Here is a 16,924-nt window from a genome sequence, read left to right as displayed (position 1 = left end):
AACTACCTTTTAGAACTAATATCTCAAGTCACCTTGAACTCAGCTCACTGATCAGCTCACCTCTTCCTGTGCTCCCGACACCATGAGCATCACCTCGAGCTGACCCGGTCACACAAGCCAGGACCCTGGGGGTCGTGGGCAGCGCCACCCTCTCCCTCACCTCATCCTGTCAGCACCAACCTCCATCTCTCCACCCCCATGGCTACTGGACAATTGCCCCATCTTAGCAATTTCAACATTTTTTATTTCATGGTAAGCATAAACTAATAATTTCTGTGGCACACCAAAAAGTTACTTTTTGCCGACCTGGCAAAAAACTTACATATAGCCTGACCAGGCGGTGGCGCAGTGGATAGAGTGCCAGACTGGGATGCGGAAGGACCCAGGTTCGAGACCCCCGAGGTCCCAGCTTGAGGACGTGCTCATCTGGTTTGAGCAGAAGCTCACCAGTTGGACCCAAAGTCGCTGGCTCGAGCAAGGGGTTGCTCAGTCTGCTGAAGGCCCACGGTCAAGGCACATATGAGAAAGCAATCAATGAACAACTAAGGTGTCGCAATGCGCAACGAGAAACTAATGATGCTTCTCATCTCTCCGTTCCTGTCTGTCTGTCCCTGTCTATCCCTCTCTCTGAAGGAAAAAAAAAAACAAAAAAAACTTACATATAATTTTGATTCATTCACACCAGATGGCTATTGTGTTGCTCTTGTCATTTTTTTATGTGACTAAGGGGAAAGAGGCTAGTGCCCTGACTACAAGTCATATATTGCATGTTTTAAAAACTCTGACAGCACACCAGTGTGCCTGTGGTGACACTCGGGTTTAAATCACTGCCTGGCTCTTCCTCTGGGAAACCGCCAGGGCCTCCCCTCCCTGGCCCCTCAGGTGCGTTCTCTTTGCCTTTCCATCTCCTAAGCTCCAAGAGTCCTTTTGCTTCTGCAACTTGTTTCCTGACCCTACACAGTCCAGCCGGGCTCGCTCCTACCTCTGAAACTTTCTAAGTAAACTTTCTCTTATAATTTGAAGAAGAAAGAAAAGAAAGCCAGTGCCCTGGCCTCCTAGTGGCTCTCCTCGCTGTACTATTTACACAGCAGCCAGAAGGAGGTCCCTAAGAAACAATGCGGTGTTGTGTTTCCCCTGCATAAAGCCCTTTAATACAGTTTGACTTCTGGGTCTAATACCCAAAAGAATTGAAAGCAAGATTTTGAAGAAATACCTGTACATCCATGTTCATAGCATTGTTCACAGTCAAAAGGTGGAAACAACATACTATCCATTCATGGGTGAATGGATAAATTAAATGCAGTATAGAGATACGAGGAAGTGTTAGCCTTCAAAAGGGACGAAATGCTGACACATGCTACAACATGGATGGACCTTGAAAGCATGATGTCCAGTGCAATGAGCTAGACACCAAGGAACAAAGACTGTGTGATTTCACTTAGGTGAGTTTTCGGTGAGTTTTCCCGAAAACTGTCAAACTCAGAGACAAAAAGTAGAATGACGGTGGTTGCCAGGGGCCGGAGGAGGGGGAATGAAGAGTTATTATATGTACAATGGGTACAGAGTTTCAGTTTGGGGAGACGAAAAAGTTCTAGAGATGGAAGGCAGTTGATGGTTGCATGGCAATGTGAATGCCACTGAACTGTACACTTAAAGATGGTTCAAATGGCAGGTGTTATGTATTTTGTCACAGTAAATTAAAAAAACACCCTCTGCTGACTGCCTGTTGTCTGTGCGGTGGCTGAGTTCTGGCTGCCCAGTATCTCAGCTTCTACCAGTGAGCCGGCTGCATGGGGCATGCTCACACTAAAAAAAGACATTGTTTATCTTGCAAGTAAATTTAACCAGCTCACCCGGTTTCCCAGCGGGAGTGCCCACACCTTCAGTGTCCTGCTCAGACAGTTCTTTCTTCTGGTTTGCCCTCCCTGCGGTCTGCCGGTCTGCCGGGAGCTCCTAAGCTGAGCACGTGCCCAGCGCTTTCTGTTCAGGCTGTTTACGGCACATCTCCCTGCATTGCGGTCAGGTGTGACCCTGGCTCCTCTGGTGTCCCCTGAAGCTTCTCCAGGCCAGAACTAGATCACAATCATCTCTCCGTGTGTTCTCAGGACCTGGCCTGAGGTCTGTCCTGCAGACTGGTCAGTCAACCAGTGTTTACTGGGGATCACTAGCTGCAGAGAGAACTGTCTTCTACCATGTTTGTGAGTCATCATTTATTGACCTTTTCTTATATTTTGGCTCCTTAGTCCAGTTTCAGCTACTGTGGGCCTCTGTATGGATTATTTTTGGGTTTTTTTGGAACTGTTTCTTTAAACTAGTTTCCAAAGCAAAGTTACCAAGGCAGGGTTCCGGCTAGTTTTGTGGATCTTATTTTTTCTTTTCTTTCTTTCTTCCTTTTATTTCTTTTTTTAATTGGTTGGTTTTAGAGAGAGGAATGGGGAAAGGGAGAGATAGAGATAGAAGCATTCATTTGTGGCTCCAGTTAGTTGTGCATTCATTGGTTGCTTCCCATGTGTGCCCTGACCAGGGATCAAACCTGCTACCTTGATGTTTCACAACACTGTAAGACTGAGCTCAGTAGCCAGGGTTTGTGCGTCTTGTTATATGCTGCTAGCACCCCTCTGGGACAGATCAAACCTGGTGACAGAGCTCACTGCTTCCTGGAATTGGTAGCACCTAGAGCTTGATGAGTCGCCAGAGTTACAGTCCGCTCTGTGGGCACTGCAGACCATGGAGGTTCCGGTCACGTCATGTGGACAGGAATGGTGATATTTGGAAAGGTTCAATATAATGCAGAGAGAAAATCTGTAGAATCCCCGCCACAACCCACAGCCTGTCAGAGCCTGGGCGGAGCTCAGTGTGAAGGATACATTTAAGACCACTATTTGTCCTTTAATTGAACTGTCCTCCATCATCTTGCAAAAAGATGCATAAGATTCTGAAAAATCCGAGTGTGAAAAATGGTGTCAATTCCATTTTTGTGACTGGGGGAGAAGCTGCTCTTCCAAGCCTGCTTGATGGGACATCTCATACCCCCCCGGAAGCATCCCCGGGCTCAGCCCAGCTCTGACTCCACTGTAGACCCGGCCAAGGGGGTCCGGGGAGGCGAGTTTGCTCAGCAGAGAAAGACGTGGGCTGAGTTCAGATGGCAGAAGGGGATGGGAATGGGAGAGGGGTGGACATCATGGCCAAGAGCATAGCACTGGGGAAGGTTTGGGACGGGGTCAGGGAGTGAGCCTCTCACTCCCTGGCTGGTCTAAGCTGAAGCTTGTTCAAGGGTGGTGGAATATTATGTGGGTTAGAACCAATGGCATCCATAATGGAGGACCTTAAATGCTACACTATTTGCTTCTCAATGTCCAACTGATAGATTATTTCTGTACCAAAAATGGGAGGAATTTCCCACTTTTTTTTTTTTATTGATTGCTTTTAGAGAGACAGAGAGAGGCAGGGTGGGGGGCGTGGAGAGGCATTTGTTTGTTTTTACACTTAGTTGTGCATTCATTGGTCACTTCCCGCATGTGCCCTGACCAGGGATTGAACCCCCAACCTTGGTGTTTTGGGAAGATGCTCTAAACAATTGAGCTAACCAGCCAAGACAACTCTCCACTTTTTATAAGCTTCTCTAGGGCTCCTCTAAATAGTGGCATCCCGTCCCCCACCCCTTGCATTTGCAGGGATCTGGTTGGCCTGATGGAGCTGGTAGAGACTCTCCAGGCTGGAGGCCATCCCAGGAAAAGCAGATGATGCTGGCAAGGGGAGGCTGGTGGGTAATGGACGTGGCTCACCAGCTGGGCTTCTGTCTCCCTCAGTCTCCCCAGGGCAGGCAGACAGCTTATTCTAAGCCCACTGGGAAGCCCGTGGTGCAGCCTATTGAAGAGCAGAAGCTGGAAGACTCTCAGGTCTCTGGGGAGCTGGGCACAGAGGTGACGGGCAAGGGTGGCAGAAGGGCTAGAGACATTCTTCCCTCCCTGCCGGGGTGGAGGGCTGAACTCCCAGCATCGCTCCTGGGTGTGGCAGGACACAGGCTCATGGGCTGCCAGCCTCATACCACTTTGGTTACCATGCCACCCTCTCTACCAAAGCCACCTTCTTCAGAGCCAAAGGTGGACCTGAAAGCAGAGCCCACGGTCAACTTCCTATTCACACTCCTGAGAGTGGAGGAGCCCTCCGAGCCCCCAAACCCTGAAGAGTAAGGCTGTGTGAGTGCATGAGGGCAAGGGAGGCCGATGGTGCCTCTCTCCCCACTCCCACCCCCCATATTAACAGGACTCAGCCTGGGGTGGGCAGAGGGGAAGTCCGGATAGGACTGAAGGAGCCTGGGCCGGGGGCTCCCCCTCCCTACTCTGAGACCCCATTCTCTCCCAGCCTATTGATCCTCCAGCTCTGCCCTCTCTGCACACCCACCCTAGGGACTTGGAGACCCAGGAGAACCGGTTCCTGGACAGGGAAGACTGGGGTGCCCGGCAAACCTCGGAGGAAGTCAGCCACTTGCAGAATGCTTGTAGGAGGTGAGCCAGGTCGCCTGTGGGGCCAGGGAGGATGACAGCATTCCCCCAGGGGGCTCGGGGCCTGGGCCTGCCGGCTGCAGGTTTCCCCCTTCGCCAGCCCCTCTTCCTTCCCTCCTTCCCCTGCTTTCTCCCTGCTCTGCTCTGGATGAACTCCTTGCTAGCTGGCGGGTTTCTTCCCTCCCATGTGTCAATGTCCTGCTCCTATGTCCTTGGGACCTTCCCCACAAATGCGGGGGTTGGGGTAGGGCGCCTAGCTTTTCCCCATCAGTTGGCTGTGTGCTCATTAGTGAGTAGTCTGTAAGGCTGCCTGTCAGGGATACCCAACTTTACTTGTTCAAGAGCCTGACCAGGTGGTGGCGCAGTGGGTAGAGCATTGGACTGGGATGCGGAGGACCCAGGTTTGAGACCCCGAGGTTGCTGGCTTGAGTGCGGGCTCATCTGGTTTGAGCAAAGCTCATCAGCTTGGACCCAAGGTCGCTGGCTTGAGCAAGGGGTTACTCGGTCTGCTGAAGGCCCACAGTCAAGGCACATATGAGAAAGCAATCAATGAACAACTAAGGTGTCACAACGAAAAACTGATGAATTGATGCATCTCATCTCTCTCTGTTCCTGTCTGTCTGTCCCTATCTCTCTCTCTAACTCTGTCTCTGTAAAAACAAAACAAAACAAAGAACTGGAGGGGGTCTGGTTTGTGCTCTGCCTGTCAGACTCGGGAGCTGAGGTCGGCAGTCCCCTGGCTGTTTGCCTGTCTGTGGTAATGCCTGGGTCAGATGTCCCCCTGGAGACGGAGGGCTCGGGGTGGATTTGGGTGAGGTGTGATTTCCCTGGGGCCTCATGCGGGCTCCCATGGCCACGGTTCTGAGTAGTCAGCACTTCAGCCACGGTTCTGAGTAGTCAGTACTTCCACTCATCCACGGCTGAACCAGTGTGCTCAGACAGGCCGTTTCCACCCAGGAATCATGCAGAATCTCGCCGCAGCCCCACTGCAACCCAATGTGTGTGTGTGTGTATTGGGGGGAGGGTGGCTAGCCCTATGCTGCCCACTTCCAGTGTGGACCTTAGGGGCTTTTTATCCCAGCCTGTATGATGAGCGGCCTGCCTTCTCCTGCTAAGGAAGTGAATATTTTGTCTCTGTCTGGGACCAGTCACATGGGGAGAACAATCCCCTCCCCCCCCACCTGCCAGGACAATGTGGGGGTGCAAAAGTAACTTTCCTCCCACCTTATAAGTTCTTCTAGTTGGGCTAATAATCAAATTAACTTGAGACAGATTAACAGGCAAAGCATCCAGAATTTATCACAGATGTACACGCGGGGCGCCCTGAGGTATGAGAGCCAAAGACCCACTGGGCAGTCAGGTCTCCGCCTTCTGGAGCAAGGAGAGGGAGCCAGGGGTCTGGGGCTTCAAAGGGAGTGCAGGCAACTCGCAGGTGGACGAGGAAGAGCAAACATTTAGTAACCAAGTTCTGCCTGGCCACCAGAAACATGGGGCACAGAGGGAGCCTAAAGGACTTGGCTAGATTTCCCCCTGCCTGCCACATCTAGTTGATATTATGATGCTAATCCAAGGTGATAGTTCCCCTCCTTTAAGCAATTTTTCCTATCTGATTTTTTAGGGAGGTAAGGGAGTGTCAATGTTTTTGAGTCTATTGTTTCTTAATAATCAGCTTCAAAATCAACATCCCAAAAGGCAAAACTTTGGTCCCCCTCAACAAGCCTGGGCTCTGGGGGAAACCCTGGTCTCAGGTGGCTGTGCCAGGTCACAGCCCATGCAGGAGGCATGGGTCAGGGCTGGGGCTGCTTAGGACAAGACCCTGGGGACTGAATAGGGGTCTCCTTTTCAACCCTAGGCTTCAGGAGTCGCTGAGCGCTATTCAAGCAGACAACCTGGTCCTGGTGGAGAAGCTGCAAAACCTGGTGAGACCCTCCGTCCAGGACCCCCTTCCTTGGCCAGGCCTCCTCCCTGCCCCCCAGTTCAGTTCCCAGGCTGGGGGGCCTCAGGCAGTCCTGTCCAGGCCGGCTTCCCACCTCTGGCCCCTGCCACCCTTCGTTCTAGCCCAGCTCGTTGTATGAGAACCTGAGAGAGGAAGTGAAGGCTGTCCAGGAGGAGCCCAGGCCGTCTGGGAAACAGGGCTGTTCCAGGCGGACAGGCAGCTCCATGGCGACTGACGAGCGAGGCCACCCTGTGACCCGATGCTCTCTGTGACCACAGAAACCAAGGTCCCTGTCAGCCTCGGCCAAGCCTGAGGCCAGAGGCTGGACAGCTCAGGAAGCCACTCCAACAGGTCCCGTCCTGTCCTGACAATAAACTTCCCCACAGCTGAGCAGAGGCTCCCAGCGTGTCTGTGGGCCCTGGAAATTGGGTGGAACAGGAGGCCAGCAGCTCTAGACTGAGCTTAGTCCCTGACTGCCCTCTGCCATCCCCCTACCTCCTGGGTCCGCAGGTTCTGAGCTTCCTCCAACCGAGAGGAGTTTCCAGGTCTGGTTAGTTGTCAGCCTCAAGGTCAATGTCCCTGAGATAAGCACTGGGACAGGATTGGAAGGGGGGCTGCGCGCGCGCGCGCGCGCACACACACACACACACACACACACCTGTCTCAGGGAGGATGAAGGCACCAGGTCTAAATCCAAAGGGCAGATACACCGGGGAGGGGCAAGAAGAACCATTTCCCACTTGTGCCCCATTGAATAAGTCTCTTCCCTTTTGTAAATAAATCAAGTCGCATGGGGGAGGAGTAGTGAGAGCTCCCCAAGAGCCCACACCCTTTAGTCCCCAGAGGCACCTGGAATTGAATCTCTACTCCCACCCACCCCTACTCTCCAGCCAGGGCCTTCTGGGGTCTCCCTTGAGACCCTGTTCCTTTCATTTATGGGGCTCTCCTTGTCCTGGGCCACAGCACCTCCCTATTACCCTCCTCAGGACTCGCTGCACGAGCTCCTAGCTGTGGTCACTGTGCCGTGGCCACCCATAACCCTCAGGGATTGTGCCCACCAGCTTTGCTGACCTCAGAATGTCTAGTCCCAGGGAGCCTTACTAGGTGTTCCATGATTCTTGATGTAGGGAGAGAGAGAGAGAGAATAGGTGGAATATTAAAAAATTTAGGAATAAGCCCTGGCCGGTTGGTTCAGTGGTAGAGCATCGGCCCAGCATGTGGAAGTACCAGATTGGATTCTCGGCCAGGGCACACAGAAGAAGTGCCTATCTGCTTCTTCACCCCTCCCCCTCTCCTATCTATCTCTTTCTTCCCCTCCTGCAGCCAAGGTTCCATTGGAGCAAAGTTGGCCTGGTCACTGAGGATGGCTCCATGGCCTCCGCCTCAGGCACTAGAATGGCTCCAGTTGCAATGGAGCAACACCCAGATGGGCAGAGCATTGCCCGCTGGTGGGCATGCCAGGTGGATCCAGGTTGGGCGCATGAGGGAGTCTGTCTCTCTGCCTGTCTGCTTCTCACTTCAGAAAAATACAAAAAAAAAAAAAAAAAGCCAACAACAAAAAACCCACCCCCCAAAAAAACTTAGAAATAATTCCCATACAACTAGACAAGGACTGTGCTTCAGTTTTTTTGTCTTTGTTTTTAAAGTCCTCAATGAGAGAGATAACAACTAGTAAGATGACAAAGCCAGTTTAAATGAGATTACAAGAAATCCTGAAATAATTGCCAAATTAGATACAAAATTGGTCAATAACCTATAGGGTGATTTTTTTTTTTTTAAGTGAGAGGAAGGGAGATAGTGAGACAAACTCCTGCATGTACCCCTACTGGGATCCACCCAGCAACCCTCATCTGGGGTCGATGCTTGAATCAACCTACCTATCCTCAGCACCTGAGGCTGACACTCAAACCAACTGAGTCATCCTCAGCGCCTGGGGCCAATGTTAGAACCAATCAAGCCACTGGCTGCAGGAGGGGAAGAGAGAGAGAAGGGGGAGAGGAAGGGGAATAGAAGCAGAGGGTCACTTCTCCTGTGTGCCCTGACTGGGAATTGAACCCAGGACGTCTATATACCAGGCTAATGCTCTATCCACTGAGTTGGCCAGCCAGGACGGGTGATTTTTTTCTAAAGCTCCATAATCCTAAGGGTGACATTATTTCCTGGGACAAAATCCTCTAGTATGTCATGGAAGGACTGTAAATTTTTTTTTTTTTTTTTGCTTTATACCCACTACAGGGGGACACTAACCAAGAAAATGGAAATTTAGGATTGTGGCCCCTTCTCAGACCTAGTCTGACTTAAATCAGACCTCATGGGATCATGCCCGGCCAGTAACCAACAACAGACTTGATTAGTGAAGGTTTGATTTGGTCACAGTTCAGGCTGAGCCAAAGCTGAGCTCTACTTAGCAGCTCACCTTGCCCAAGACTTCACCCTCCTTGCCCGGATGGCTTTAGGTGTCCCAGGCATCCTCACCATCCCCTTCCTGACCAGTTCTTTTTTTTTTTTTTTTTTTTTTTACAGAGACAGAGAGTGAGTCAGAGAGAGGGATAGACAGGGACAGACAGACAGGAACGGAGAGAGATAAGAAGCATCAGTCATTAGTTTTTCATTGCACGTTGCAACACCTTAGTTGTTCATTGATTGCTTTCTCATATGAGCCTTGACCGCGGGCCTTCAGCAGACCGAGTAGCCCCTTGTTGGAGCCAGCGACCTTGGGTCCAAGCTGGTGGGCTTTTGCTCAAACCAGATGAGCCCACGTTCAAGCTGGTGACCTCGGGGTCTCGAACCTGGGTCCTCTGCATCCCAGTCCGACACTCTTTCCATTGTGCTACCGCCTGGTCAGGCCTGACCAGTTCTTGACCAGCATTCCAGCCCACCAGTGACCCAGCTGTCTCAAAAGCCCTCTTGCCATTTTCCCAGAGGGAATCATCCAATACTGAGATTGAGGGAGGAGAGTTGAACCAACAGCCTAATGGTTAAATAAATTTAACCATTTAAGGACTTCTAGCAAGAAAATCCTCCCCAGGATGTTCCCATTTGAACTGTCTTCCTCTAAAAACCTCTGACATCTCAGCCTAGGAAAGCAACCACTTGTGGCTGTATCGCTACTGCTCAGCTGCAGGAAGAGGGGTCTGCTAAGAGACCCCTTCCACTCCCCAGTTATCTCCGAACCACAGAGACTGCTGACGGATGCCCTAAATGCCCTGTGGACGGCCCTGTGGCTCCAGGCCCGGCACTGCTTGGTCCTGAGCTCAGTCCCTGACAGCCGCCCCTGCTGACACCTAGTCCCCGCACATGGCAACCCGGCTGCAAGGCCCTTTCAGAGGGGGCCCCAAATAATCAAAGCTGCTCGGGCCCCAGGGCGGTACCAGCCTTTTAATTCACACACACACACACACACACACACACACACACACACACTTCCTCCCAGAACGGCTCATCACAGCAGGCTACCGTGCCAGTCACAGTCTAGGCCCAGATCTTCTGGGCCTCTTTGTCATCAAGACACTGGGGTTAGGTTGACAAGCCCCCTCCTGTGTGCCCGTGCTCCCACTTCTCATGAGACACAGAATGGAAGGTCTCTTTCTTTCAGTGATTGAGAGGTGTGTAGCTCGCGGATAAGACTACTGGAAATGCGGCCACTCCCTGCATTCTAAGTCAGCTCCACCATGTGCCAGCTTGTGTGACCTTGACCGAGTAACCACACTTACTTCTTTTTTTTTTTCTTTTTTTCTCAAATTATAAGAGAAAGTTTATTTAGAAAGTTACAGAGGTAGAAGAAGTGAGCGAGCTGGGGAGTGTAGGGTCAGGAGACAAGTTACAGAGGCAAAAGTTGGGCCCTTGGAGCTTGGGAGAAGGAAAGACAAAAGTAACACGGCTCGGTGGAAGAGGAGGGGGACAGGAAAGGCGTGAGAGCGTCTTCTGGAGAGGGACATTGCCCGGCCACTTCCCCATCAGAGGCTCTGGGGAGGACTGTGATTTAGTGCTGGCTGGGCGAATTGTTAGCTCCAGGAGAGCCAGCGGTTAGCAGCTGACTTCCAGTGGTCTACCCCCACCTCCCAGAGGCCCAGTGCAAGCAGGCTGGGATGAGTGTGCTCCCAGCAGGCTTCCCATTCCTGCCCAGCCTAAAGGTCCTGCCGTTCCCACCTGAGGAAGACCCAGTCCTACAGCCTGGAACCATCACCCTCCAGCCTGTGGCATCATCCTTCAGAAACATCCTGCTCTGGAGGCCTGTGGGACCCCACATCCCCATCTCATGAGGGCGCCCGGGTAATGCAGACCCCCACCCAGAGCTGGCTCCACAATCTAGTCGGGGCTTATTCAGATAGGGCAGGGGTCGGGAACCTATGGCTCGCGAGCCAGATGTGGCTCTTTTTCTTTCTTTTTTTTTTCAAAGACAGAGAGAGAGAGTCCGAGAAAGGGATAGATAGGGACAGACAGACAGGAACGAAGAGAGATGAGAAGCATCAATCATTAGTTTTTCGTTGTGACACCTTAGTTGTTCATTGATTGCTTTCTCATATGTGCCCTGATCGTGGGGCTACAGCAGACCGAGTAACGCCTTACTCGAGCCAGCGACGTTGGGTCCAAGCTGGTGAGCCTTGCTCAAACCAGATGACCCCGTGCTCAAGCTGGCAACCTCGGGGTCTCGAACCTGGGTTCTCCACATCCCAGTCTGACGCTCTATCCACTGCACCACCGCCTGGTTAGGCCAGATGTGGCTCTTTTGATGGCTGCATCTGGCTCGCAGACAAATCTTTAATTAAAAAAATGTTAAAAATATAAAACATTCTCATGTATTACAGTCCATTCATTTCCTACTGCTCATGTTCATGGTTGCAGGTGGCTGGAGCCAATCACAGCTGTCCTCCGGGACAACACCAAATTTTTATTGGATAATGCGTAGTACACGGGTCATTGTATGGCTCTCACAGAATTACTTTTTAAAATATATGGCGTTCATGGCTCTCTCAGCCAAAAAGGTTCCCGACTCCTGAGATAGGATCTGCTTCACAGGGGTTCTTTTGGACACTCCTTAAATACCAGACAGTCAGAGCATGAGTGCCCAATGTTGAGCTGTGCTGCTTTAGGTTAGCTTTTCATCCATTCTGCAAAGACTTTTTTTTTTTTTTCTGAAGCTGGAAACAGGGAGGCAGTCAGACAGACTCCTGCATGCACCCGACTGGGATCCACCCGGCACAACCACCAGGGGGCGATGCTCTGCCCATCCTGGGCGTCGCTCTGTTGCGACCAGAGCTATTTTAGCGCCTGAGGCAGAGGCCACGGAGCCATCCCTAGTGCCCGGGCCATCTCTGCTCCAATGGAGCCTTGGTTGCGGGAGGGGAAGTGAGAGACAGAGAGGAAGGAGAGGGGGAGGGGTGGAGAAGCAGATGGGCGCTTCTCCTGTGTGCCCTGGCCGGGAATCGAACCCAGAACTTCTGCACACCAGGCCGGCGCTCTACCACTGGGCCAACCGGCCAGGGCCCATCCTGCAAAGACTTGGTGAGTGCTTCCTAGGTGCTCTCGTCCAAAGGACAGAGGATGGAGTTTGGGGCCAGGATGGATTCCAGATTTCCGTTGAAGCCAATAGGATTTACTGATAGACATGAGAGTATGAGAGAAAAAAGATTAAAATGTCACTCAGATTTTTGGCCTGAGTGGCTAGACAGGTGGAGCTACCACTAACTAAAGTGGAACCTATGGAAGGAAGAAATTTGAAAAGAAAGATCAGGAGCTAAGATTTGGGTGTGTTCAGTATGAGCTGCCTTTGGAACCCTAAGTGTGACTATAAAGTTGGCAGCTGGAAATATAGGACTAGCGTTCAGGGGATAGGTTCAGATTAGAGGCATAAATTTACAAGTTTTCAATCTGCATTTGATAATTTGTATTGGTTTTCTAGTACTGTGTAACAAAAGACTCTAAAACTTAGCATCTTAAAATCACAAACAGGCCCTGGCTCAGCGGTAGAGCATCGGCCTGGCGTGCGGGGGACCCGGGTTCGATTCCCGGCCAGGGCACATAGGAGAAGCGCCCATTTGCTTCTCCACCCCCCACCCTTCCTCTCTGTCTCTCTCTTCCCCTCCTGCAGCCAAGGCTCCATTGGAGCAAAGATGGCCCGGGTGCTGGGGATGGCTCCTTGGCCTCTGCCCCAGGCGCTAGAGTGGCTCTGGTCTCGGCAGAGCGACACCCCGGAGAGGCAGAGCATCGCCCCCTGGTGGGCAGAGCGTCGCCCCTGGTGGGCGTGCTGGGTGGATCTCAGTCGGGCGCATGCGGGAGTCTGTCTGACTGTCTCTCCCCGTTTCCAGCTTCAGAAAAATACAAACAAAACAAACAAACAAACAAAAAAAATCGCAAACATTTATTACCTCACACAGTTTCTGAGGGTTACAAATTTGAAATAGTTTGGCTGGGCGGTCTGGCTCTGGGTCTTTCATGAGATTGGGGTCAAGATGTCAGCTGGGGCTGCAGTCTCCTAAAGGCTTGATTGACGGGCTGGCAGACACACTTCCAAGGTGGGCCACTCACACGAGTGGCAGGAGGCCTTAGTTTCTCACCTGTGGCCTGTCTGCAGAGTAGTAGCTTGAATAGCCTCACAATGTCCCTTCTGGCAAGGGACCTAAGGGAGAGCCAGGCCGAAGCCACAATGTCTTTTATGACCAAACTTTGGAAGTCACACCTTGTAATTTCTGCAGCATCCTTTGGGGCCATCTTTGAAGTTGGACACCACAAAATTTGGAACCATGAGCCTGGATGAGATTGTCTAGAAAATGGATGTAGATAGAGAAGCAATTTAAAGCCTGAGCCCTAAGCCACTCTGACACTAAGAGGTCAGGGATAGAGAGGACCCAGCAAAGGAGGCTGCCAAGGAATAGCCACAAAGGTAGGAAGGAAACTGGGTGAGTTTGAGGACCTGGAGGTCAAGTGACCAAAGTTGCCATGAACCAGAGTGGCTAGTAATTCCAGGTCCTGGGTGGGAATGGCACAGAATTAAGAAAATAGGCTTAGAGCCTGACCAGGCAGTGGCGCGGTGGGTAAAGCGCCGGACTGGGATGCGGAAGACCCAGGTTTGAGACCCCGAGGTTGCCAGCTTGAGCGCGGGCTCATCTGGTTTGAGCAAAAGCTCACCAACTTGAGCCCAAAGCCCCTGACTCAAGCAAGGTGTTACTCGGTCTGCTGAAGGCCTGCGGTCAGGGCACATATGAGAAAGCAATCAATGAACAACTAAGGTGTTGCAACGCGCAACGAAAAACAAATGATTGATGCTTCTCATCTCTCCGTTCCTGTCTGTCTGTCCCTGTCTATTTCTCTCTCTCTGTCTCTGTAAAAGAAAAGAAAATAGGCTTAGAGTAAAAGGATGGGCTCAGGAGGCCTATGCAATGCTGATGGCAAGAACAGAGCACACTCTACACCCACTTCCTGCTTTATTTATAGGGCAAAGTGGGCCATTAGCAAATCAAAGAGATCTCTGATCACATTTCCAAGGCAACCTAAGAATTCTACCAAGTACAGAAAACCCCCACCATACATAACATCTTAACTTCACAAAACAAAGGATAAAAGAAACTTGCCTCCAGTCTTTCCAGGGTACATGGGGGGTAGGATGAGTATAAACAATCCAGCACCATAGCAAAATAACCTTTAGCAACTTCACAGAACAAGTGAGGTGGGGGGGGGTGGGCAGACTATCAGCTTACTGCCAGTTCCCCACACCTCTGTTCCCCAAAAATCTAAACTGCAAAGACTGTTGGCTTTTGGTCTCAACACAAAGTGGTTAAGGAGGATGGGGTGATCAGCTGTGACCAAGGCTGTGGCCAGATTAAATAAGAAGAGAGGACAGGCCTGACCTATGGTGGCACGGTGGGTAAAAGCATTGACCTGGAACGCTGAGCTTGCCTGGTCAAGGCACATATGGGAGTTGATACTTTCTGCTCCTCCCCTCCTTCTCTCTCTCTCTCTCTGTCTCCTCTCTTTAAAAAATGAATAAATAGCCTGACCAGGCGGTGGCGCAGTGGATGGAGCATTGGACTGGGATGCAGAGGACCCAGGTTCGAGACCCCGAGGTCGCCAGCTTGAGCGCAGGCTCATCTGGTTTGAGCAAAGCTCACCAGCTTGGACCCAAGGTCGCTGGCTCGAGCAAGGGGTTACTCAGTCTGCTAAAGGCCCGCGGTCAAGGCACATATGAGAAAGCAATCAATGAACAACCAAGGTGTCGCAACGAAAAACTGATGATTGATGCTTCTCATCTCTCTCCATTCCTGTCTGTCCCTATCTATTCCTCTCTCTGACTCACTCTCTGTCTCTGTAAAAAAAATAAAAATAAAATAAATAAAATAAAATCTAAAAAAAAAAAAGAAGAGAGGACATACAGAACTGGATTTGGAAACATGGAGCAAAACTGACCTTTTTTTTTTTCTTTTGTATTTTTCCGAAGTTGGAAACGGAGAGGCCTTCAGACAGACTCCCTCATGCGCCCGACTGGGATCCACCTGGCATACCCACCAGGGGGCGATGCTCTGCCCATCTGGGGCGTTGCTCTGTTGTGACCAGAGCTGTTCCAGTGCCTGAGGCAGAGGCCATAGAGCCAACCTCAGCGCCCAGGCCGACCCTGCTCCAATGGAGCCTTGGCTGCGGGAGGGGAAGAGAGAGACAGAGAGGAAGGAGAGGGGGAAGGGTGGAGAAGCAGATGGGCGCCTCTCCTGTGTGCCCTGGCTGGGAATCGAACCCGGGACTCCCACACGCCAGGCCGACGCTCTACCACTGAGCCAACTGGCCAGGGCCTTGACCTTTTCTTTTCTTTCTTTCTTTTTTAGATAAGAGGAAGTGAAATAAAGAGATAGATTTCCTCATGTGCCCTGACCAGCATCCACCTGGCAACTCCTATCTGGGATGGATGCTTGAGTACCAAACTATTTTTAGCACCTGAAGCCAATGTGCTCCAACAGAGCTATCCTCAGCACCTGGGGCCATGCTCGAACCAATGGAGCCACTGGCTGCAGTAAGGGAAGAGGGAGAGAAGGGGGAGAGGGAAAGGGTGAGGAGCAGATGGTTGCTTCTCCTGTGTGCCCTGACCGAGAACTGAACACAGCACATCCATACACTGGGCTGACGCTCTATCCACTGAATCACCAGCCAGGACCAAAGTTGACCTTTTCAAGAGCAGTTTTAGTGGAGTGGTTGGTAAAGCCCACTTAAATGGCCTCAAGAGAGAATGGTGGAGAGGAATTGGGGCCAAACATGCACAACTCTTCAAGAGTTTTATCTTAGGCCTGACCAGGGGCCTGACACCCCCTGACTCCCAACAACCTGAGCCTGAGTTCTTGGGTGTCACACACACACACAGACACACACGTTACACTCAGGTGGATTTGCGTGCTCAGATGTCACATACTCTTGTCCAGAAGTCATGTTTGTGACTTCTCATGTCCAAGGTACTAAATTCTTTCAGGAGGGGTGGGGCGGGACCATAAAGCTGCTGCCTCAAGGTGTCATGGTGTCATCGCCATGTCTCTTCCTCAACTTATCAGTTGACCTTGGCATTCCACTGCCAGCCTGGTGGTTGTTGCCCTCCTGGGTCCTCATAAGGAATATGCATGATCTCTACCCCGACAGGCTTCTGATAAAATCCAAGGTCAATGTCCTGGGTGCTGATAACCACCTAGCCAAGAACGGTGGCTTCCTGGTGCACGTCCTTGAGGTCACCGATCATACTACAGCCACCATACCTCCAGCTCTCTCATGCTAACACACAAGCCCTCCTGATCAGCAGCATGAGGGAAGATGGGCATGGTACAGCAGAGGGCAGGTGGCACTGGGAGCAGGAAGGGGGCTGCTCCTAGATAGGGCTGTGAAATCACACACACACACACACACTCACTCACTCAGGCATGCATACACTAAATCCACCATGGCCCAGCTCCCCCAGCTCTCCAGGCATCTTTGGGCCTATCAGTAGGCTGCCACCTGGTTGGGTAGCAAGGCAGTATAGACACGGGTGGGAGGGGTGGGGGTAGGAGGAGTCACACCTCGAGCCCCACGGCCATTGCAGCTGTGCCTGGCTCTCTGTGAGGCCTGGCAGAGGCTCAGTATCTGTGCTGCGTACTTGGTGACTCCCTCCCCATCTATCCCACAGCCTGTGCACATTCCAGGCCATTTGTCCAGATGGCCGGTCCCTTGCCTTCTCTGCATGCTGAATTCCTTCTCATCCTTGGCAGAGCCTCTCGAACGGCCCCTCCTAGACTGAATTCCTCATTTTCTTCATTGGGAACATACTGGCCGTCTATCTGTAGGGGCATTTACCACATGGTTGAGTCCAAAACCTGTCTGACTCCCTTGCTGGGTTTGAGTTCTGGGGCATTTTGTCAGAGCCCGACGTGGATCTGGCATGGACCTAAGTGAATCAATGAAGATTGCAGATGTAAGTGATGGAGTGAGTAAGTGGAGGGTGGGTGGGTGGATGGATGGATGGATGGATGGGAGGGAG

At 51.6% G+C, this 16,924-nt stretch overlaps 1 protein-coding gene across 3 annotated transcripts; it reads left to right on the top strand.

Annotated features, from left to right (window-relative positions):
* The first annotated feature begins 1,915 nt into the window (after positions 1-1,915).
* Positions 1,916-6,831, top strand: LOC136318901 (uncharacterized). Of its 3 annotated transcripts, none has more exons than XM_066251989.1 (6): positions 1,916-2,198; positions 3,810-3,899; positions 4,083-4,189; positions 4,410-4,508; positions 6,358-6,424; positions 6,564-6,831. In XM_066251989.1, the coding sequence occupies exons 1-6, from the start codon at positions 2,193-2,195 to the stop codon at positions 6,711-6,713; spliced, it is 519 nt and encodes a 172-aa protein (XP_066108086.1). In that variant the 5' UTR covers positions 1,916-2,192; the 3' UTR covers positions 6,714-6,831. The 3 variants fall into 3 exon arrangements, with proteins under 3 accessions (XP_066108086.1, XP_066108085.1, XP_066108087.1); XM_066251988.1 differs by having other exon boundaries at positions 3,675-3,899; XM_066251990.1 differs by lacking the exon at positions 3,810-3,899.
* The last annotated feature ends 10,093 nt before the right edge of the window (positions 6,832-16,924 follow it).

The sequence above is a fragment of the Saccopteryx bilineata genome, chromosome 1 (assembly GCF_036850765.1).
Source record: "Saccopteryx bilineata isolate mSacBil1 chromosome 1, mSacBil1_pri_phased_curated, whole genome shotgun sequence".
Taxonomy (NCBI): domain Eukaryota; kingdom Metazoa; phylum Chordata; class Mammalia; order Chiroptera; family Emballonuridae; genus Saccopteryx; species Saccopteryx bilineata.
The sequence above is the reverse complement of the archived record's forward strand: the minus strand, read 5'-3'. Positions and strand labels throughout refer to the sequence as shown.